The sequence below is a fragment of the Dipodomys spectabilis genome, unplaced genomic scaffold (assembly GCF_019054845.1).
Source record: "Dipodomys spectabilis isolate Male_0828 unplaced genomic scaffold, ASM1905484v1 ptg000145l, whole genome shotgun sequence".
Classification (NCBI taxonomy): Eukaryota; Metazoa; Chordata; class Mammalia; order Rodentia; family Heteromyidae; genus Dipodomys; species Dipodomys spectabilis.
This window is the reverse complement of record NW_024870822.1, coordinates 16196082-16219892: the sequence shown is the minus strand read 5'-3', so window position 1 is coordinate 16219892 and position 23811 is coordinate 16196082. Positions and strand designations below refer to the sequence as shown.

Here is a 23811-nt window from a genome sequence, read left to right as displayed (position 1 = left end):
GAATAAAGAGTATCATAGGGTCATTTAAGGCCTGACTTCTCTTTTGCCCTTATTTTTCTTATCACTAGCAATTCATCCATCCATTCATTAATGTGTGTGTGTGTGTGTGTGTGTGTGTGTGTGTGTGTTTTAATTCCAAATGGTATAGAAATAAATGAAGGTGAAATTCTCATGAATTCTATCATTTTCATCTTCCACTAACCACTTCCTATACTTTCTACTCTATTTTTCCTCTTAATTACTACTGAATAATAAAATTATATTTTTATTTCTACTTTACTAATGTGAGAGAATAGATTAATTGACTTCTATAAAATGTAGAGTTCATGTTCACATAGCTTAGACTTCTGCCATCCGATGAAATTTTTATTTATTTTTGTTTCATTAATATAAAAATTTTAAAGTGTCATATATGATTTTCCTTCTTATGCGTCATGCTACACTAAAGTCAGCTATGTGTTATTTCTTAAATGTAATATGAATTATAATCTATCCTAGTTATTCAAGAAAGTTCTTCAACAAATTCCTTCTGCAGATTTTTGGTTGTTGTTTTTAAGCTTTTGTTACAGACTGGGTGAGTTCTTTGTGAATTTGAATGAAGAAGTCCTAACCACCAGTACTTCAGAATTCCATAGATCTGCATATGGAGTCTAAATAAGGAAAGAATTAAGTTGAAATGAGTTTGTGTGGGTTTTAAACCAATATGACTTGTATTCTTTCAGAAGAGGAGATTAGGACACAGACACAGGCAGCTTAGATACAGAGAGATACAAACTAACTACAAGTCAGAAACCTCCCAAAGAACTTACGCTGAAAAAAGATGATAACAAAGACTTCCTCTGGGGAGTAGCGTGGGCACAAGGAACATTCAGGAAATATGAAAATGTTTGGTGTCTTCATTGGATTTTGAGCCACATGGACATATTGATTTGACAGAACTAATTACATTTCTGCATAATGATTTTAGTTGTTTTTATTTGTTTATTTATCTTAACTGATACATAAAAATATTAAAACTCATATCTCTCTTTGGGGAGTTACTATGTGATATTTTGATACAAGTATACATTGTATAATATTTAAATCATATAATTTCTTTATGGTAAAAAGTTTCAAAATGCTTTTATCTAATTTTACTAAGTAGAGAGTACACTATCATTATCTGTAAATGCCCTAATGTGCAATAGCCCACTGGAACATCTTACACCTATTGATTGATAACTTTGTACCCATTGATCTTCCTTTTGTGTCAGTCCTAACATAATGGTCTTCAGGTCCAACAATATTGTCATAAATGCCAAGAATTCATTCTTTTTAATGACCGAATAGTATTTCAGTACACACACACACACACACACACACACACACACACACACACACTGACATAGAGAAGGTCTTGGAAAATACAGAGTAAAGAAACCATAGAAAGAAATGTTTTACTATTTGCCAACAAAATGTCCCTTCTGTTCCACCTATTAGAGTGTGAGCAAGAAGACAGCAGATTGGGATTTTGTTACATTTCCTTGACTAGAGTCTAAAATGACAAAGGCTATGTGACCGTATCTAAGGATATATCACATCATGTGACTCTTTCCTATACCAGAGCTAACAGTACAAGTACAGCTATAGCTAGCTCTGAAATTCTGATAACTCCTTCTTTCCATTGTCTCTCCAAACCTAGCGATGTAACATTCCCTCACCTCACTCAATTATTCTTCCTGGTCGGGAAAGTTTTCTACATCCCATGTAATTTTCTCTCTGAACCTATCTATGCTAGTGAATTGTCCTTTGAATAGACTCCCATCAATCATTGTAACCTTCTGTTTCCAACTGGAAACTTGATACATGGGTAAAAGAAAAGTAAGATACATGGGTGCTTTACTGACAACACTTTGTGTGGGAAAGCCGTCATGTATCTCAGCTCTCCAAATGAAGGAAAGTAACAGATGTTATACCATTTCCTTTCATTTGAATGGTTGAAATAAAGCATAGATGGAAATGTTCTGAAAAAGGGAACCGTTCTGATTCACAGCTTTCTAATAACCTGAAGTTTAGCCTGCCAGCATTCAAAGTCACCAAGAAGAAGCATCATATTCCCTTTTTGTTCCTGTTAGAGCTAAAGTTTTTTCCTAAGATGCTCCATCCCAAGGTGAAAGGATACAGATCTGGTTTAAAATTCAAAAAGACAAGCTATGTCCCGGTAATGTGGTGGCTTACACTTACAAGTATGACCTAGGAGGCTGAGATCTAAGGCTAACAGTTCAAAGCCAGTCCATGGAGGAAAGTCATCTTCAATCTCATCTTCAATCAACTACCACAAAAGCAGTAGTTCTGTGGCTAAGTGATAGCCTTAAGCAAAAGGGCTCTAGGACAGCACCCACACTCTGAGTTCAAGCCCTAGGAAAAAAAAATTAAGACACCATTAAAACCAGGTTCTTACCTTTCCTCCATTCTTTCTACTGGGTATGATAGGCTCTGCTGTGCGGTAGTGAAGAAATTCTGGTTTGTCAATCTCACAGGACACTTGTCTGCCCTGGAGATTTTGTGGTGATCCTGTGACTCGTCAAGATGAAGGACATCTCTGTGGTTCTTTGTCTGGGAACCTACCAGCAAATGAGAGTGTGGAGACTATTGAGTCCTGTTCCTTGCACACTGTTGCTAAACATTTTATCTTAGTCGACTTCTATCTCTCAGCCTCTATACATCATCACCCCATTAGTCAACTTCCCTGTAAGATGTTTTGTGGCTTCTTGCTGCCAGCTGACCACCAATACTAAACGATGTGAGCATCTTTTGAGGACCTGAATGCTGGTAGGAATGTGGGCTGCCAAGGCATGATTAAAACCATGTAAGTGTCATTTTCTTTGCTTTAAGCTTTCCCCTGCCTTAGTAAGTGGCAACATTCAATGAAAAGAAAACAGAAGGAAATAGAACAGATTCCTGCCTTGGACCTTGCCCAAATGATCAGTGTGCTCTGCGGCTGAAAGAGGGTATTTTAGAAAACGACCTATAGCCTGGAAAAAGAAATAGAAAAGTAACAAAAAAACTTGGGGAAATGACTTCTCATGTTTGGAAAGAAAAACATGTATCCCCAAAATGGACATCTCTCTTGCAGAGAGCATCTGGCAAAAATTATCCTTTGCCTTACAGGGATACTTGGATAACAAGGTCTTTATGTCCTAAAATTTAGCAAACAGTTCAATCTTGGAAATTTTTGGGCTCACTTGATAAGCCAGTATGGTAGCAATGGTGGAATATGCCAGGTGTCCAGAACAAAGAGATGCATTCACCCCAAGACAAATTACAGTCAAACCTCCAACCCACTTTTTCACCATAAATAATTACAATGCTAGAACACTCACTGTACCTGTTATCATATAAACCAACACCTATGTCTGAGATTGTGCCCTATCCTTTTAAATTTTCATTTCCGTTGTTTACTAATAAAATTTATTGTTATCTATCTCACCATGCTCTCAAATTCTTTTTTTTTTTTTGAGACATCACAAACTCTATCTCCAAGGGCTAGGCTTTGGAGGCCTCCTTCTTGAGATATCACCTGTTCCAGTAAGATTTGTTTGGCAACTCTGCAAAGATGAATATCATTAGTTCCAGTAACAGATGGATCTTTGTGAACACATTAAAAATGAGAAAAAGCCTCAGAGTGGACAATGTTATATATCCATCAGGTGCAGAGGAGTGCACATTAACTCTAGGCTGACCCCACTGCTAAGTGCTGTCTTATCCACCACATTTCATCCGCTTGGATGCCTTCATTATTGGGTGGGTTTACTTGGGCAATGATCTCACTTTCTTGAAAAAAGGAAATGTGTTTTTTAAATTGATTCCCAGTGTTGTTTGAGGTTATGTTATATCCCAGAGATGTTAGGTCTTGCTTTAGTGTCAATCTAGAGAAAGGGCAGAGAAACAGAAGTTGATAGAGTAGCTCTCATGATTGAGGATAGAACCAGTCCTTGAAGTAGAGTTTTATATGTTCCTGAGTTATTTTCCTTTCATGGAGTTAGGGAAAATAGATTATAGACCATAACTATAACCTACGTGTAACTGTAGGTTCTACCAGTGAGAGTAATATAAACCACATGCTATCTTCATACAAGAACAAAATTGCCTGTGATAGCTGAGAATGTATACTTGCATTTAAATGAGACATTTTTATAACAATCATACGCCTACCTGCCAAAAAATGAAGAATATTAAAATTTTTCCATGTTCTCCTAATTATCCTCTAAAGTAAAGAAGTAGGATTTTAAATACTCTTTAAAGGCTCAGACTTGTATCATTTCTCTGCTTACTTGAACTTTTGAAGCTGATATATATCACTTCATATGAGTAGGCTGAGAGAAATTTAACCTAAATATGAAGATGCTGTGGACAATGTGTTTCTTTTATAATTATTGTATTTATTGTCATATATTAATTGTACACAGTAAAATAGCATCATCATGACTTTCCTATACAATACACTTTGATCTTTTTCACTCCTTGTATTGCTCTTTACCCACTATCTTCCACAAATGAGAGGGAACATAAGATATGTGTCATACTGCACTTGTCAAGATCCATGTTTAAGTAAACAAGTATAATTTCATTCTTTAAAAATTTTTATTGTTATTATAAAAGTGATATACAGAAGAGTTACAGTTACATAAGTCAGGTAAAGAATACATTTTTCTTTGGATAATGTCACCCCTTCCCCCTCTCTCTCCCAGTTTTCCCTCCTGTCCCCACCCACAAGTTGTATAGTTCATTTTCATCATAGTGTCTAATGAGTACCACTGCTGCATTTGTTCACCATTTATCCCTCAATTTCTCTGTTCCCCTTACCCTCCCAAAGACAGATAAATGAACAAACAAGACAAAAATAAAAGAAAACAACAACAACAACAAAGGGTAAGCCTCTTGTTTTCATTTCCTGGAGTTCATTTCAATAAATATTATTTTATATGATCAGAGGTACATATACATTATACCATTGTGTTCTTCCCCTTACAGTTCATTCTTCTTAGTGGATGGATAGAATTCCACTGATGGCATCTAGGCTGATTCCATAAAGTGGACACCACATTTTGAAAGAAGTACAAATTTTCATCTAGTCTTTGACTGTGAGGCTACCAACTCATAAAGCCATTATTCATCCCAAGGCAATAAAATACTTGGAGTTGGGTTTTTTTTATATCAGGGGTTAAATTTCAACCTAATTTGAAGATGACCTCTCTCCTCTGTTCCTAATATTGGCCCTATGGAAGGCACAAAAGACTGTACTATAGAAGTAGCATCATTCCTAGTCACTGTCATCTCTTCTCTGCAACATACTTCTCCTTGTTCCATCTTTCTGTTTGTTTGTCTGGTTTTTTTTTGGATCCTATCAAGTTAAACACTTCCCTGAAAGACAGGGAGAACAATTCATTGCCTTTAGACTTGTCTTGCTAAGGTAATCTATCTGGCTTTTTCTGGACTTGTCCATAATGTAAGTCTATTTCCAACTAATCTACAAAACACACAGTGATCCTTATCGCTTCAAGGCCATGACAGAGCAACTCAATGCTCACAGCCTTCTGGTCTTATATCTTCCTTAAGAGAGATTTTTCAACCATAACTAAGTAATTATTTCCATTTTGAAAACAATTTTTCAAGCTATTTCTATGGTTTTTATTAACCTGGCATTGTGAGGCCTGGTAATGCAGCTAAATGGTAGAGTATTTGCCTGACATGTACAAGGGCTTGAGTTCAACACCCGGCACCACAAATAAACAAGCAAAATCTCAGTGGCAGTGAATTGCCTAGTTCCATGAAGCCTCAGATTCAGTCCCTAGCACATTTACAAAAACAATAAGCCATTATAACTTTCTTTTTATGTCTACCTGGATTCTTATCTTTCCTCAATGAGTTCAAATATTTATGTATCTGTCAAATGTGTCAGAGATGATATGCTTGGGAAGTTATCTTTCACTATTACTTTCCATCACTACCCATGCACACGCTGAGGTCTTCTCATAGTCTTTTTTGTTTCTGTGATTTTTTTCAATACTAAAGAGATGATTGAAGTTTAGAAAGTGCTTTTTAAGAAGATTTCTTGTTTGAGTGCTACACTAATCTTTTGGTAAACAGCAACCAAGTTCTATGTACTTTCACAATATATGTATATTGACAATATACAGACTACCTCATGCACAGCACATCAGGTTGCAGAAAGCATGTCACAGTCGTATCTTTACACTTCATGCTGCTTCTCACTGTGATCATAGTCACAATACAGAGACCTGAGTGTCTGGGAGTACTTAACTCATGTTGGTGGTGCCCTGAGTCCATGACTATCAAAGTCAAATCTCACTCTCTTGATCTGAAAGTCTATTCCAGATCTCTAATGGCATTGATATAGATTTGAGAAAAACAATAACCTCAGTACTTGCTTGGATTGCATGAGATGGGCATATGGCCCAGGCCTATTAGTAGGTCAGCATGGAATCAACATATTCTCCTGTGACATATCGCATACACTCAAGATTGACAGACATACATGCAACTGGCTAGCTGCATTTCTAGACTTTATTCTGGTAAGTAAAGAGTTAAATAACCAGATGGGGAAGGCATATGCCATGGCTTTGTGTGCCTGAATCCGAAGCTAACTTATCACCATGCAACAGAAAAATGTCAGCAAAAGACTTTATAAAAATTCAAATTTTATGTATTTTTCTTATACAGGAAGCACAATGTCTCTAAGGAAATTGTTTCTCTTGATGCTAGAAAACTCTGTGATGCAGCAAAGTTCACTCCTTTGGAACCAAGTTTCTAACTGCAGCACTGTCTCAATTCAAGGGGCGTAATATAATTCTCTGGGGAACATAGCATGGGAGAAAAGTAAGGAATCTTTATTTTTATTGCATTTTTATAGAAAATGCTTATAAATTCGAGAATATGATTTGGGATAGGTATTCCTCCACTGAAATAAAAAAAGAAAAGCATTTGATAAGACATGAGTGACAAAGAAATAAAATGTCTGGTTCAAAAGGAAAAAAAAAGAAATATGGGTGAGAACGTTGCAAGGGGTGACATTGATCATGATTTATCATATCCATAAACTGCTTGGTTAAATGACAGCTCTTTTGTACAACTACTTAAAGATAACAAACATTTTTTTAAAACCATGGAACTAATAATTTTTAAAAAGAAATATTTAGAGGGAATTTGAAGAATAGCACTTTTACCACTTGAGCCACAGCAACACTTCTGGCTTTTTCTGTTTATGTTGTACTGAGGAATAGAACCAAGGGCTTCATACATGCCAGGCAAGCATTCTACCACTAAGCCAACTTCCCAGCCCTCTATTGATAATTTCAAAACTGTGGAGATGTTTTTATTTTTAATTTTCTTTTTTTAAAAAAAGGCAAAAATGTTCTATTTGAAGGCATTGCAAAATCACTGAGACATTTCTAAAGCAAGAGTCTAAGATGAGTCTAGTACAGACTTTCAAAGTCACATCTGTCTGATCAAGACAGAGGCTCGAGGGTCACTCTAACCTTCTGCTTTCTAATTCCTCCTGGGTTCTCTGGGAATTGCTGCCTCTGTAATCATTTACATCAGGAGTGTCCTGCAAAGCCCTCTGGAGAATTAGCTTGAGGGTTCGCCGCTGCCGCTGTTGCCTAAAGGATCCAATGAAGAAGTAAATAACAGGGTTGGCGCAGCTATTAACACAGCATAGACAAAGTGTAACTGGAAAAAGATAACAAGAGTTATGATAAAAAGAAATTGGAAGCCACCATAGGAGGAACCAGAAAATGCCAAAAGGCAGCCCACAGATAAGGAAGACCATCATTGTTATCAAGATCGTCACATACAGCCTGGTCAGTGGCAACCGCCTAGAACTGCAGAACATCCTGACTATTAAGGCCAGGCTGGACACAGAGAGAATAATCAATAAAATAAATAGCCATGAAGTTATGATAAAATCAACATTTTCCCACCATTTTCTATCATAAAATAGTTCTAGAAAGCCAGAGAAGTACCATTCTAGAATGTTCAGGATCAGAGACAAAGCCCAGAGCAAGGCACATATGACTACTGACATATGTCTTGGGCGGTGACAGTGGTACCAGATGGGCCACAAGACTGATAGGCATCGCTCAGTGCTAATGGCACTAAGTATGCTCAGTCCTGTAATGTAGGGAATGGTTGCCACATTGGTTAAGATGGCACTCACAGGGCCAGAGAATGAGTAGGATAAGTCAATGACAAACAGCATGTTAGTTATAATGAGGCAGATGAGGAACAGGAAGTCAGCCACAGCCAGGTTCAGGATATAGACTGAAATGGCATTCTTACGCATTTGGAATCCTAAGACCCAGAGCACAACTGCATTTCCTGCCAGCCCAACAAGGGCAATGATGAGGTTTACCAATTCCAGGACCAAATGATTTTCACAGAACTGGTCAGTTCCATTCACTGTTGTGGCTTCTGTCCACTGGAATGGACTGGTTGGATCTTGGCTCACAAAACCACCACTGGTGCTGCTGAGAACACAAACAAGATTTGAGAGTCTACCATATGATCCCTATTCTCAAGACCATCTTATCTTGTTATTGGAAACTACTGTCCCTATTATATAAAGTTGGGGAAAAAGGATTGAAATGATTAAGTGAATTGTCAAAACTTGAGGGGTCCTGCAGTATGAATTCAAATCATTTTTGTTTGACTCTGCAGTCTGAGCCATCTATTCTCCACCTCAGGTCCTCTAAATAATATGGAAATATTCTATGATCCAGACACTTCCACTCAAGGAGTTAGAGCTATAGTCACAAAGGTGATCATGGTACCTCTATAACTAATAGTGTTCCCTCCAGAACAGAAAAAGGAAACCTTGAGTTAGGACCACTACGAACTATGTCTTGGACATTCATGACGATTACTAAAACTGGTGGTCTAAAAGTGTCTTCAATGCCAGCCTTTGAAGACAGGAGGAACACATGTTCTATTCCCACCTGTGTTTATTAGACCTGTATGTTCCCAATATTATTTCAACAAAAGAAAAAAAAACAGGAGAATTCCTACCATATTGGATGATTTGCACTAAATAGAAAATAAAAATGAAAATAAATGAAAAAGAATTACAACTGATGCATGTAACATTAAGAAGAAAACTTCACTCGGCATAATTATGTTTGTGAAGAACTCTACAGTGGGCCCAAATGACTGCTTCTGACCACTGACAGGGCTTCAGAGGGAGGACTTATTATGAATCTGCACAATACCTACAAGCATTTTTGACACAGAGCCTGAGGAAGGCTGGTAACGAAGCTGAAGTTTTCAGCAGTACAGAAGAGGAAGTATGAAGGTAGAGTGAGGACTGAGTGCCTCTAAAAAGAGGTATTTGAAATACAGAGTGCTTGTGGAGAATGATTAAGTGGTGGGCTGCAGAGTATATAATCCTACCCACATTTCAACCTATTCCCTTCTCTCCCAGGATATCCTTAGTAGACTTTCTTTGTTTATGAAAGCTTCTGTCTGAAAGAAAATGATGAGTGGGTGAGCATACAAAGTGCAGTATAAATGTTACAAAGAGAGATGCAGATATCAAATAGAGATATCAAGTAGAGAAAGAGGAAAGTCCACACAAGGGAATAATAGCAGCTTATTGAAACTTTATTAGATATTCTCTGTTTTTAATATTCTCTTGAGCCTATTTGGAAACATTTAGTGTTCTTCTTGTTTCAAAGAAGACTCAATTTGGGGTTTGGGGAGCAGCATATTTGAAGAAGTTCTTGAGTTTACTTAGAGTCTATAGCCCAATTCTAAAGCACTTTTTGTTATGGCCATTATTATAGTGGTTCTTTATTGGGTTATCCAAACTGATATCTAACCAATAAATTGTATTTCTTTTTTCTACCATTCATATCCAAGGCATTTTTCAATAACACGATAAATGTTCTATAAAAGTGACCCCACAACCGGCCAAAAAAAAAAGTACTCATTACCTTACTCATGTAACTGTAACCACTCTGTACAGCATCTTTACAATAAAATAAAAATTTTTTTTTGGGGGGGGGTCCGGTCGTGGGGCCTGAACTCTGGGCCTGTGCACTGTCCCTCAGCTCTTCAGCTCAAGGCTAGTGCTCTACCACTTGAGCCACAGCGCCACTTTCAGCTTTTTTCTGCTTATGTGGTGCTGAGGAATCGAACCCAGGGCCTCAGGCATGCAAGGCAAGCACTCTACCACTGACCCACCTTCCCAGCCCCTAAAATAAAAATTTTTAGAAAGAGTTGTTTTGTTTCATGTGAGGCTGTGTATAGTAATATCAGGGTTTCTCTACCCCTCCCCCCCCCCTTGCTTATTCTCTTGTAATGCTTCAAGTGTGTATAGCACTATGCTTTCTGGTGACAGCTTCTTCCCCTATCCCTTTAAGCCTATGTGTTGGAATAGTGTTTCACTGTTGTTTGTCTAAACCAGCTATCATTGCCTGTTTTCATTAACTCTCCCCTTTGTAAATATATAAAGTAATGCTACTCAAGTATTCCAGTCTGAGCTAACTTTCTCTTCCATATTTCTAAAACATGTCAAAGGGAGTAACTTTGGTAAGCTAGTAAAACAATGAAAACTTAAGCTCTAAGAAACAATATTTTTGTGTCACTTTGCTACTTATATGGATTTAAGAGGCAGCATTCCTGATCTCTATGATAAAGATTTGAATGGTTAAAAGAGAGAATACAGCAAGAAAAATCTAGTTGGCTAGACTTTCTAGTTGGTCTAGTTGACTCATTTGAAAGTGCAACCTTCAGGTCTTCCTGAACTGTTTTCAGGATCTCCTGTCTCCTACCTTTTCTGAAGGAAATAGCCTATCATAATGCTGCATATATCACTTCAATGTAGAAATATAAGGGTGTTAACTCCGTGCAAATGTTATTATTGGGAACTGGGTTATCTTGCATACCACTTTACCTTCCATCCATTCTTCTGTGCACAGTTGAAGAGTTGACTCAAAGTGAAGAGGAAGAGCTTTTTTCTGCCCAATGTCAGAGTATGTATGCTTCCTTTTTCTACAAATCAAGAGAAGCCTGGAGGTTCTGGAGTGAAGCCTAGTGATGAAGTGGAACTTCTCAATATTCTGGACAGCTCCTGTGATTAGGACATCAAGGTCTGGGGAAGTAAGTCAGAGATGAGAGCCATTTTGAGTCAGGATCCTCACAGATATCTGTGAGATATCTGGGTATCTGCCCAGTTTCCACTTGTACATCAATTCCTCCCATCCCACCTCACCCCAATCTCACTTCATCTGGTTTACCTCCCTGTTCTATGTGTCTGTTCATAGACAACAGTGAACCTAGGTGGCACAACCAAATGGTATGAGATTGTTCTATATGGCTATAATAAACAATGAAGCCAGGCACTGGGTCACTGGGTTTTTAATTTGCCTGGATATATCCATTTGCCAAAATACATCAACTTTACACTTATTGTTGTATATCACTACAGCTCAATTTTTCCTTAATTAAAGATTATCCTAAAATTATTTTTAAATGTACCATTTAAGATTAATATACTATTTCATAGAATTATTAGCTAAAATATTTGTGTAAAAATAATGAATGAAGCCAATGTTATGAGCTCATAAGGAAAGAAAAGAAAATTTGACATACAAAGTCTTGCACGAAGACTGTTAAGTCTCTTGTAAACCTGCATTGGAGGATCAGAGAGCAATAGAATCAGGGTAAATCAGGGCAAAGTCAAAGGGGAGAGAAATAGCTGGGCTTCTAACAGAGGACATGTGAAAGAAACCATACAAAACAGTCAAACCGCATTAGGCATATGTGGACATTATCTGTTTATATGACTTAATGCTTGATTAACTTGAAAATGGTAGAAGGATTAATGATGGTGACTCAAAACTGATAAATGGAGGTTGAATACAGGCTTATATTATGAAAGCATCAGTTGTATTTGTCTAATAAGTCATTTATTCCATAATATTTTTTGTTGGTCATGGGGCCTGAACTCTGGGCCTGGGCACTGTCCCTCAGCTCTCCAGCTCAAGGCTAGCACTCTTACCATTTGAGCCACAGCGCCACTTCTGGCTTTTTCTGCTGAGGAATCGAAGTCAGGGCCCCATGCATGCAAGGCAAGCACTCTACCACTGAGCCACCTTCCCAGCCCCCATAATATTTTTTAAGCTAAGGAGATGAGGCTTTATAAGAACTCCCAGATTTAAAGGTTGTTCTTCTAGAATGAGTTTGAAATTAATGCTTATCATTTTGAGACAAGTTGTAGGAAAATGGGGGAAAAGTTGTGAAATTTATTTATCAAATGGAGTTATCAAAGAAATGCATTATCTTCAACCTTCTGGTGAAGGAAAGGTTTGCCAAAAAGTGAGAAGAGTCCTGAATCAGAGTTGGTAAAGCCCCTGGCTAAGACAGTCCCAAAGATACTACAGCAAATTTTATGTGTAAGAGGCCCTATATCACATAAGTCTCAGAAGATGATTGTTATCATAGCTGTTTCAAGATCAGGGGCCATGAATGAGAAAAATTAAGATTTCCCAAGCTGATTGGGAGAAGTTGACTCTGAAAACAAATATACCCAATTAAAGCAGTTCTCCATCATTGCTACATCTCCAGGATTCCTTGAGGATGGCTATATTTATGTTTTTCCTCTTTGGGACTTTTCTGCGTAACCCTCTAGAGAACCAGCTGGAGAGTCTGCATTATCCCTACCTATTGGGTCCAACAAAGAAGTAAATGATGAGTTAGCACAGCTGTTAACACAGGACAAGTTGGATGGAATAGAAAAATCATACTGAAAGATTGTACCAGTACTAGTTTCAAACCAAAGTAATATGAATCTCTGGCTGGCTAAAAGAAGATATCAGATAGGGAAAAGCAGCATTCTGAGTAGGATGGCCACATACAGATTAGTCATTGATATCTCTACCCTCTAGAGTGACAGAAGATTCTGACAGATCCAGGCTGTACTCAGAGAGAATCACAAATTAAAAATATGTATATACATATCCTGCTTGTCAGGTTGATAAGATGAAATCAAATATCTGACACTAATTTTCATCTAACTCTATAAACAGGAAGCCTCTCTAGCACCCTCAGAGGATGCTTGGCAGCGGGGACCAACACATAGTCAGATACATGTGATAGGTAACGTGGCTCAACTGGTAACAGTGACACCACATGCACCAAATGATGGACTGGCAATGCTTGATTCTAACCCTGTGAAGGCCTGTAAGATAGCCAAGGTCCATAGTGTGACAAAGAAAAAAAAGCTGTGAATGTAGATGTGGCTTATATAGAAAGAGATGATGAAATTTATCACAGTATTTATAATGTGGCAGCAAAGAAAAAAGTCTTCCATAGCCAGTTATGAATATACGTGGAGGAGGTGATCCCATGGAAGCACTCTGGTCCAGAAACCAGAACACAAACACGTGTCCTGCCATTTCAACAACGGTAATAAAGAGAGACATTAAGTTCATAAGATGGATCTCCTTATAAAAACATGGAGGAATGTCATCGTCATCCATTCATTGTGATTTTAGTCCTACGGGCTGTGATGGCTAGATCCATTCTCAGAAATACTGTACCGGTGACCCTGGGAACACAAACTTGAATGCCTACTACATGAGCTCAAATTCTCAGGACCACTCTGCTATATGGGATTACTTTCCTGGTGTTGTAGAGAAGGAAATGAAGCAGAAGTTTGCAAAAATTATTACTGAAGCCATGAGATTCTAAAACTCAGATTAAAGCTCATTATATTCTGATTCTAAAGCTTGGACTCTTTCCATTATAATATAGTCTGTTACTGACATGTAAACACTCTATTGTCCCCAAGCTGTTCTGTCATGACCCCTAGAGGCAAGAAGATGAAAGTGTAGGACAGACTATGTGGAGCAGAGGCTTGACTCTGCTCAAGACAGAAGTTTCTTCTTAGGAGTGAGACTTTCTCAGGGAATAAGATTGGTTGTTCTACCAGGAATAAAGAATTCCATGATTTAGAGTCATGAAAACCTCTTGCTAAGGTAGATGTGGGACCTACTAGACCTCAGTGAGTCAACTTCATGAGGACAGGAAAGGGTTTGTTTTTGTCCATTTTTGTGTCTCAGTATCCCATTCCATGTTGAGGACAGTATAGTTCTCCAAAGAAGAAAATGTGTAATCTAAAAAAAGATAAATGATAGAATGAATAGGAGATATCAGTATAGTTGGAAATTTGTCTTGCCACACAAATATGTTAAATAAAATTGGTCTCCAGAAAATATACCTGTAGAGAATTTTTAAAAACTGTATTTTACATAATATTCACTTCATTACATACCATTGGGGTGTTAGAAAAACAATCCTTATACCCATACAGATGGATAATAATGGTCCCTTCTCATCACTACCCCAATCAGGGCCAGTGTCTGGCTTTACTGAATACCTAGAAGACTTTGTTGTAATTTGGTGAAAAGATTTAAGGACAATTTCCTAATGTTTAGAGAAGGAAAGGAAAGTCTGAAAAAAAAGTTTGGAAAAAATGGCAATGATACTGAACATAAATACTTTGGGAATTATCTAAGGGGAGTTGGTAATTAGCTTGCTGAGTGATGTGTAGCCTAAGACCTTCAGAATATTAGTTATAGCATTTGCATTACAATTTGAAATCTTTTGTTAGATGCATAATTCTCTTATAGGGAAATATTTTAAATCTCCATTGCTAAGGGGCTTTGGTTGAGAAAGGAGATGCTCAGACACAATTCAGCTGGAAAGCACGAATATACTCAGAAGTAACTGAGCAGTAGCAGATGATTGATTGATTCATTGATGGATTCCATTAACCCAATAAATAACTACTTGCTAGATGTACTATTAATATTTCCATCCTACATAGGAGAAATAAAAGCTGAGTCATTTGCCCCAAATTGGATACAAAAAAAGTAGAGTCACTAACAATTCTACATTGATGTTATTACCCATCAGAGCCCAACAGCTTCACTACCAAGTTCTTGTGTGAACTACACTTGGAAAGGGGGGAAATATTTAAAAAGCATACTCTCTATGATTAGATTTAAATCTAATCATACTCTCTATGATTAGATTTAAAAAGTATGCTCTTTCATGATTAATTAGAAAAAGGATCTGCAGCTTTTAGAAACAGAAAAGAAACAAGCCCAGGAAATAGGGAACTCATAGAGATGGATGAAGGGACAAAGATAACATACATACTTCATCGTCTTAAGTGCTTCCAACTGCTTATGAAAAGGTCCCATTTAGTGCTGACTGCCCACAGCTCATTCAGGACAAAAAAGTGAAGCAGGAAGTATGGTAGGAATCTCTGTATCAAGGGCTTATGACATATATTAATGCTTTCTTAGTTCCTATACCCCTGTGTGGCCTGAGGAGAATATAGAAGAAATCTAGACCATGTTTTTCCTTTCAGGACTTACTGATGTTTTTATTTGTGGTACTGAACACAGTTTGAAGCTGAACATTCAACTGTACCTATTTATTATTTCCTTTTCCCTCTTTCATTAAATTCAACTCTTTACTAACTAGATCTGCTGAGTTTTTGTTGTGGTTCACTAATATATCCTCAGCCTCTAGCACACAATCTTTAGAGACTATCAATTATAAATATTATTCTCACCCATATACTATTCTTCCTATAGGAGGAATGATATTAACGAATACAGAAGTTATCTTAATCATATGTTAATCATAGGAAGTGCAGATCCAGCTTCATCCCCATTTCCTTAGATTCCCCACCATTCTCTAGTTCATCATTCACAATGTGAGGAGCTCCCAGGAAAACTATTGGAGGATCATGAAATTGGAAATGTAAAGGAGAATCAGTGTCTAAAGGCTGCCAATGTTCATGTCTCACAGAATTGGGATGTTTTATAACAGAAAAAGAAACTCAAATCCAAATTCCCTTGATGGTATTGGGATCTACTAACTAGACACTAGTGAAGAGGAGGCAGGCAGAAGTCATAAAACAAACTCTTGGATTTTGAACTTCTTTCTCCTTTATGCTCATGTATAAACATAACCTCATGGCTGGCAGTCATGAGTGAGCTTGGGGATAAAAGCACATCCCTATGAATGAGGGATGATTTAGCAAGTTGAAACCATTTGTTGTTGGGGACCCTTGAGTATCCACTCAAAGTTTAATAAAATTTCCCTATTTTGAAGTAACTATGATCATAGTTGTCTCTTTACTATCAAATATCAACAATTTTAAATATTTATAAATACTATGACTTTCAACATTTAGTTGTTATTATCTTTAAGTACTTTTACAAATGAGTTGCAACTAAATATATCTGTTTTTTAGTATAATGCATCTTTTTTTTCTTTTTTAAAAATTTTATTTTATTGTAAAGATGCTGTACAGAGGGGTTACAAGGTACATTTCTTTCTTTTCTTTTCTTTTCATTGTGAAAATACCATACAGAGGGGAAGCATTTGTTCTTTTTTTTTTAATTGTGAAAATACCATACAGAGGGGTTACAATTACATGGGCAAGGTAATGAGTACATTTCTTATCAACCATTGTTGCCTCTTCCTTTGTTTCCCCTTCCCATCCCTTCCCATCTCCCCTCTCCTAGCCCTTCCTAAGTTGTAAAGTACGTTTTTCGACATAACGATTTGTACATCTCATTGTTGCATTGGGTCCACCAGTATAATGCATCTTGATCAATATTTTCCCCTATCTCTCCCAACCCTATCCATCCCCTCAAGTTACCTTGTTCCATTTTCAGATGTGACTATATCCTTTCTCCATTTGTCTGCCCCCCTCTTTTTGGTCCTCCCTCTTCTCGACCCCCCCCCCCCTCCTAACAACACATGTTCCAGCTTAGTTGTTGAAAGAGTTATACCATTGCAAACCTCTCCTATATAGGCCATACTTGGGGCAATATGTTTATGTATATATGCATATGACCCTGAACATGTTTTTATATATAATTATAAGTTAGAGTTAACTTCTACATGTCAGAGAAAACATGTGTCCTTCATCTCTCCGATACTGACTTACTTCACTTAATATAATTTTTGCAGGTCCATCTATTTCCTTGCAAATGACATATCATTCTTTCTAAAGGATGAGGAAAATGCCAGATCTATAGATATAGATGTACTCTTAAGTAACTTAATCCAAGTGAGAGATTATTTAAAAGATAGGATGCAAGATAAGGAGGTAAGAACAAATGAAATCAAACAAACTAGAAGAGATAGAGTAAAAACTATATATCTAACTACATTGAAATACAGAAGGTATCAGAAAACACAAGAGACTGCAAAGAAATAGATTTCCTCACTTGCCAACATTTCTTGTCCCATTTCTCTTCTCTGGATCCTGAGAGTAGATGTATCTATGTGATCAATAGAATGCCTTTTCCTCTGTGTATGGTAACATTTAGTCAAAGAGAAGAACTGACAGAAACATAGAGAGCAAGAGAACAGAAAATTAATTTTTAAATTTTTTTCTCCTTACTCTCTCCATTATATTGTAAACTTTATCTTAAAGATAAAGAATCTATCTGTGCATCTTTCCTAAAACTACAGCTTCAGCTTCCCAATATCTAGTGATATTTGATATTAAACTCCCTTTAACATCCTCATCATTCTCCATCATTAAATGTACTTTCCCTAAACCTACCTGCAATGGTAGATTGCCCTTCAGTTAAGACAACTTCAGTCATCCTGTGTTAGATCATGTTTACTTCCTGGGAATCTGGCATTAATACAAAGAAAAGAAAATTTTTAGATGAGTAAAACACATGCCTTTTTTTATTCCCAGCACTTTTTTTTGAAGGAAGCACTGTGTATTCCTTCTTGCTTTCTAAATTAAGGAAAGTAGTGAATTTCTTATCATCTCAGGAATTTGAAAGATTGAAATGAAGGGTAGATTGGGACAAGTTTTACCAAGAAGGAAAATTCCTGGTTCACATCTTTCAGTATCTTGAGTCATTTCTTCCAGTACACAAAGTTGTCAAAGGGAAGCTTTGTATGTCCTGATTCTTATGGACCCCTTGGGTTCCCAGGAAACTGCCACCAGTAAAAGATACAGTTTGGACTAGGAGGAAAAAGGCAAAGGAGTTTTTAAGACAGGCTTTGGGTAAAGTCTTACCTTTCCTCCATTTTTTCTGCATAGATGGTAAGCTGCTGCCTACTGAAATGAAGAACCTTGTGGATTGACAATGTTCATAGGACACTGCCTTGCAATGGAGAGATCTCTGCCTGAGTGAACCATGATGCTTGAATCTCTTTTATCAAGCTAGGGGACCACCCTGTGATTTCCTGTCCTGGGACCTACTGGCAAGTGAGAACGTGAAGTTTGTTGAGATATGTTTCTCACCGGATGTTTCTAAACATTTGATCTTTCTCTTCTATCTTTCAACCTCTGCCCATCCCCGCCCCCACCACTGGGTCGCTTTCTCTGCAAGCAATTGTTTAGGAGCCTCACACTGCCAGCTGGTCAGTGATGCTAGACAGGCTGAGGTTTTTCTAGGAACCTGTGTAACTAAAAACATGTAAGGTCCTGCCTGCTTTGTATTACATTTTGTCTTAGCCTTAATAGATTTCTTTTCATGTTCCTTCCAAATGACAGGAAGTGCATGTGACAAAACATGAAAGTCTTTCTTAATTTTACTCTCTAGGATCATCAACTTATCTCAATTTGCTTTTTTGGTTTGTTTTCCCTCTCTCTGAGTATGGGGACTTGATCTCAGGACTTCATGCTTACTTGGCTTTCTTTCTTACAGTTAATGTTGTACTAGTTGATCCAGCTTCCAAACTGACTTTTTGGTGATTAATTAGACATTGAGTCACATAGATTTCTCTGTCAAGGCTGGTCTTGAACCAGGATCCTCCAGAACTCTTCCTCTTGAGTAGGTAGGATTACCAGAACAGGCAATAGGTATCTGGCTTAAATTATTTTCACCTGAATCTGTGATAAACCAGAGATTCAAGAAGTAGAGAAAACACCAGGCAGGATAATTACAAAATCATTCCTTAGACATATAGCATTCAAATTGCATGAATCAAAGACAAAACATTCTTTAATAGCTCCAGAAAAGGCCTTCCCTATAAAGAAGGAAGAAAATAATTACTTCAATCTTCTTTTCAGAATTAATGCAGCACAAGAGCTTTATGTATTGACAGAAGAAAGAAAACAGCTAGGACTCTGAACCTAGTGAAACCATTTGAGGAAGTAAAAGAATTGTCTTTGAGGAAGAGTGAGGAGGTCTGTTATCAGTAGAACTTCCTTGCTAAGTATCTCAAAGAAATTCTTTAGAGAGAAGAAAAACTATGTTGATCACAACTCACACCTTCCTTGTCTAACAATTGAACAACAAATTATCACACTCTATGGCATAGATTTGTTCATAGCATTCTCTATTTTTTCCATTTAATGTCCATGGATCCTATAAGCTTGTCCTGATACCAGTAATTTGTGTCATCTTTCTCTTTTCTTTATCTGGTTAAGGATTTGTTGGATTTATTGACCTTTTTAATGTCCAGGTTTTGGTTTCACTGTCTTTCTCTACTGATTTCTTGTTTACATCATTGGTACTTGCTGAGGTTTTGTAAGCATTCTTTTTTAATTGTAAATGTCGAGTTATTTTTGTCTTTTTGAGCTTCTTAAAGTAGATTTTCAGATAGTGGATTTGAAATCTTTTTTTTACTTCTTTACCTGTTCCATTACATAAAGTCTTCCTTAAGGACTATTTTTGCTGCATCTCACAGATTTTCATAAATTTTACTTTAATTTTCATGAAGCTGAGCATATTTTTCCATTTATCTTGAAACTTCTGCTTAAACTCATATAATTTTTGCTAGTTTGCCATTTAATGTCCAAATATTTGAGGACTTCTCCCTATTTTCCTGTAGCTGAATTCTAGGTTAATCTCATTGTTGTCTGAAAGAATAGCTTATATAATTCTATTCTTTAAAATTTTAAGATAAAAACATTAAAAATGTACCAAACCATAGTGAATTAGAAATGGTTGTCATTATTATTGCTGTTATCAGATGTAGTTCACACTCAGTAGATTGTTGCTGATTTTATGCTCAGTGAATCTGTCATCTAGAGTAAGATGCTAAACTCTGTAATTCTAATAATGGATTCAATCATTTCTTCTTATATTTCTTTTTACCAAAATTCATAGATGGAGAAATTGATAATAGCAAAGTCAAACACATTGGAAAGAGTATCTAGTCCTCAGCATTAATTAAAAGCCAAACTGTTACACTGGTTAAGAATTTAAATTTCTGTATCTTATGATGCCTTGACATCTTGGAGCCATGTTAACCATGGAGATCTTGCCTCTCCCAAATTCTTTCACTGCTAAACATGTAAAATTATTCCTGGTAATAAGGTTTTTATTTTTAATTTGGAAATCAACAACAAGCCATGATGGGGCACAAAAGTAATACTTTTTAGAAAGCAGAAGCTGAAGGATCAGAGGTTGGGAGCCAATCCAGCCAAAGTCAGCATGCTACTGTCCCACAAAGAAAAATATGAAGACAAAAATGGAGGAGAGTAAGGAGGAGGAGAAGAAGGAAAAGAACAGAAAAAAAAGAAAAAGAAAAAAAACAAAATGAGCAGGGGCCAGGAACAGGGATTGGGAAAGGCTGTTAACTATTGTTCTGAAAAGAGAACTGTTTAGAAGCTGGGCACTGGTGGCTCATTTCTGTAATTCAAGCTTCTCAGGAGTCTGAGATCTGATGATAGCAGTTCAACACCAGCACAAGCAGAACTCCTCTCTCTCATTCTCTCATTCTCTCTCTCCTCTCTCTCTCTCTCTCTCTCTCTCTCTCTCTCTCTCTCACACACACACACACACACACACACACACACACACACAAAACCACCAGAAAGCTAGAATTGGAGCAGTGAGTGACTCAAGTAGGAAAAAAGCTAAGGGGCAGCACCCTCAGTACCAGCCCCAAAACAACAACAACAAATATAGATTTGAAAAGGAAAAGACAAGCAGACTGGGGAGAATATTTGCAAAACACAGGCTTGGAAATAATAAATAAGTAACACTTAAAACACAGCAAAAAGAAAATAACCAATCCAATTACAAAACAGGCAAAAGATTTCAGCAGATACTTAATTAAAAATGATACAGTAGATCCAAAATAAGATTCAGATGTTCAATTCTGCTGTCTATATTTAACATTGCTATGAAGTATTAGGGAAAAGGAGAGAAAGATATTAAGTTTGGAAAAAATAAAATAATCTCTATATACAGAATTTAATCTTAAATATGGAAAACCCTATAGAATTGACACCCCCATAGAGAAAATAAACAAAGATGCAATATATAAGACTTTCATTGTACAAAAAATGTTTTATTTTTTGTGCACTAGCAATAAAGAATTTAAAACTACACAATAGTGAGCAAAAGACAAAAAATAACACTTGGACAGGACATGATAAATTAAACAGGACTCTAAATGTTCACACAGTGAGACCAAACAAAGATATTCTTAAGAGAGGATCACAAAGGCTCAATAGCTATGTGCATATGGTCATATAAAATGATGTTTATCTAAATGAACTCCAAAAATATTAAAAAATAAAATTTGAAAAATTCTAAAATAAATGAAATGGATAAAATGCTGGAAAATAAAGTTAACAAAGTAAATTTGTACACTAGAAACTTTAAAACGCCATTAATATAATGTAAACATCTAAATGAATGGGAAGATATCCCATGTTCATGAGTTGGAGACAAAAGTACCCAAACTGACTGAATAATTGAACATAACCTTCTGAAAATACTAAGTAGCTTTTTTGTAGAAATGGAAAATCTGATCCTGAAATTTGTATAGGATTACAAGGAACCCAGAATAGTCAAGGTGATCCTAAGAAGAAGTAGAAGGTGAATTTCAATTGATTGCAAAACTTACACAAAACTACAATAAATAAGATTTTGTGATAGTACCACATAAAGAAAAACAAATAGAATTGAATCCAGACATAAATCCATATACATATATATACACACATATATATATATAAAACTGATGTTATATATATATATAACTGATGTTTTATATATATAATATATAATGTTTTATATATATTATATATATATAACATCAGTTGGTTTTTGATAAGGATTTCAAGAAAATTTAATGTGGGGATAAGATTGTCTTTTCAATAAATGGTACTGGAGGCTGGGGGCATGGCCCAAGTGGTAGTGCACTGTCTAGCAAGCATGAGATCCTGAGTTCAAATGCAGTGCCACCAAAAATCTGGTGCTGAAACAACTGGATACTCTCATACAAGACAATAAAGTTAGATTCCTATCTCACATATAAAAATTAACTCAAGATGGATCAAAGACATGGATGATTCTTAAAGTTATTAAAATATTTGAAGAAGTAGATGTAAATCCTTGTGACCTTGGAATAGGCAATGGTATCTTAGATATGATATCAAAAGCACAGCAACAAAAAAGTGGGTACATTTGTATTTATCAAAGGCAGAGGTAGTTATTTGCCCTTCATTGTTTACAAGCTCAGGATACAAACATACATTCCAATACTCAGCTTGTTTGCAATCTTGTATGGCCTTTAAGAAATTGTTCAACTTCCCTGAATCTCCTACTCTCATTCCTGACATGGGATTCTAAGAATCATTCAATAAATGTTATAAATGTGTATAAATTTAATAAACTTTTACAAATATTTCTGGCTTGGTTTGTTTGGGTGGGATTTATATTTCTTTTCTTTGAGAGAGATCTTCAAGGTGGAAGTGAAGGGCAAAATTTTACATAGTGTCATCGGAGAGATGAGAAAGAAACATGAAATATGTTTGGACACAAAGTGGCAGTCAAAGATTTTTGCTGACATTGTGTAACCCTTGACTGGTCAGTAAGAGCCTCATGTCACTGCTACCACTCTACTTCAAGTAGCGAAGGGACAAAAGGAAGGGAAGAGGGAAGGGAGGGAGTGAGGGAAGGAGGGAGGATAGGAATGAATGAAGCACAATCAGAGAAAGTGTAAAGTCTGGGAAGGGTCTCTGCCCACTTCGATTTAAAGCAGGACAGTGAGGCGGAACCGTGTTGTTTCTGCAGCTTGGGCATTCACAGATGGCTGTGAGTACACCATCCGCTGCCAGTATAGCGTGATGTCTACCAACCCAATTGCTTAGAATTCTGGCCTTAAGATCTACTAACTCTGCTAGCTTAGCCTTACTAATAGTTAAGGTACTTAAACCTACTCTCAGCTTCCTCGTTGTGAAATGTTGTAAGGAATGGTAGTGAGTGTGCAGAAATCATGACGTCAACACCACGCCACCCTTATCCTCCTTGTCATCTTAACTATTCTATCCTGTCACCAAATGTCTGCAAGATCTCAGAAGCCAAAACATGGAACCCAAATTTCCAAGTCCCACAGGTCTGCAGGCACTCAGCACACGAGAGCCACCAACTAGTCTTTGGGGCAGAACAGTACTCTGGTGCCAGCAAATGGGCTAAGGGTGTGGCTCTTCCACCTGCCATGTGGGACTGCAGGGAGCCCCAGAGTCCACGTTTCCACTTCTCTCTAGAGAAGCTATCCTTTGCGAATATGGACTGAGTGTGTAAAGCCCTGTGAAATTGGAATATGCATACACTCGGTGTAATTCTCTGCGTTTTGTATGGGGACATTTCTTAGGAAGCAGAAGATGGAGCCTTGTTGCCTTTGAGGTCTCAGCAGACAACGCTTCTCCCACATCTCTGAACTTCAGGCTGCCTTCGTGACTTCCTGTCACTCTCGTCTCCCCAGGTTTCTTCAAATGTGGATCCACCTTGTAGG

At 37.0% G+C, this 23811-nt stretch overlaps 1 protein-coding gene across 1 annotated transcript; it reads right to left on the bottom strand.

Moving 5' to 3' along the window:
* Window positions 1–7528: 7528 nt before the first annotated feature.
* Window positions 7529–23294, bottom strand: LOC122117875 (mas-related G-protein coupled receptor member X1-like). The gene is made up of 3 exons (XM_042691750.1): window positions 23237–23294; window positions 11270–11333; window positions 7529–8528 (listed from the first exon to the last, which is right to left on the bottom strand). Exons 1-3 carry the CDS (start codon window positions 23292–23294, stop codon window positions 7529–7531), a joined length of 1122 nt encoding a protein of 373 aa, XP_042547684.1.
* Window positions 23295–23811: the final 517 nt, after the last annotated feature.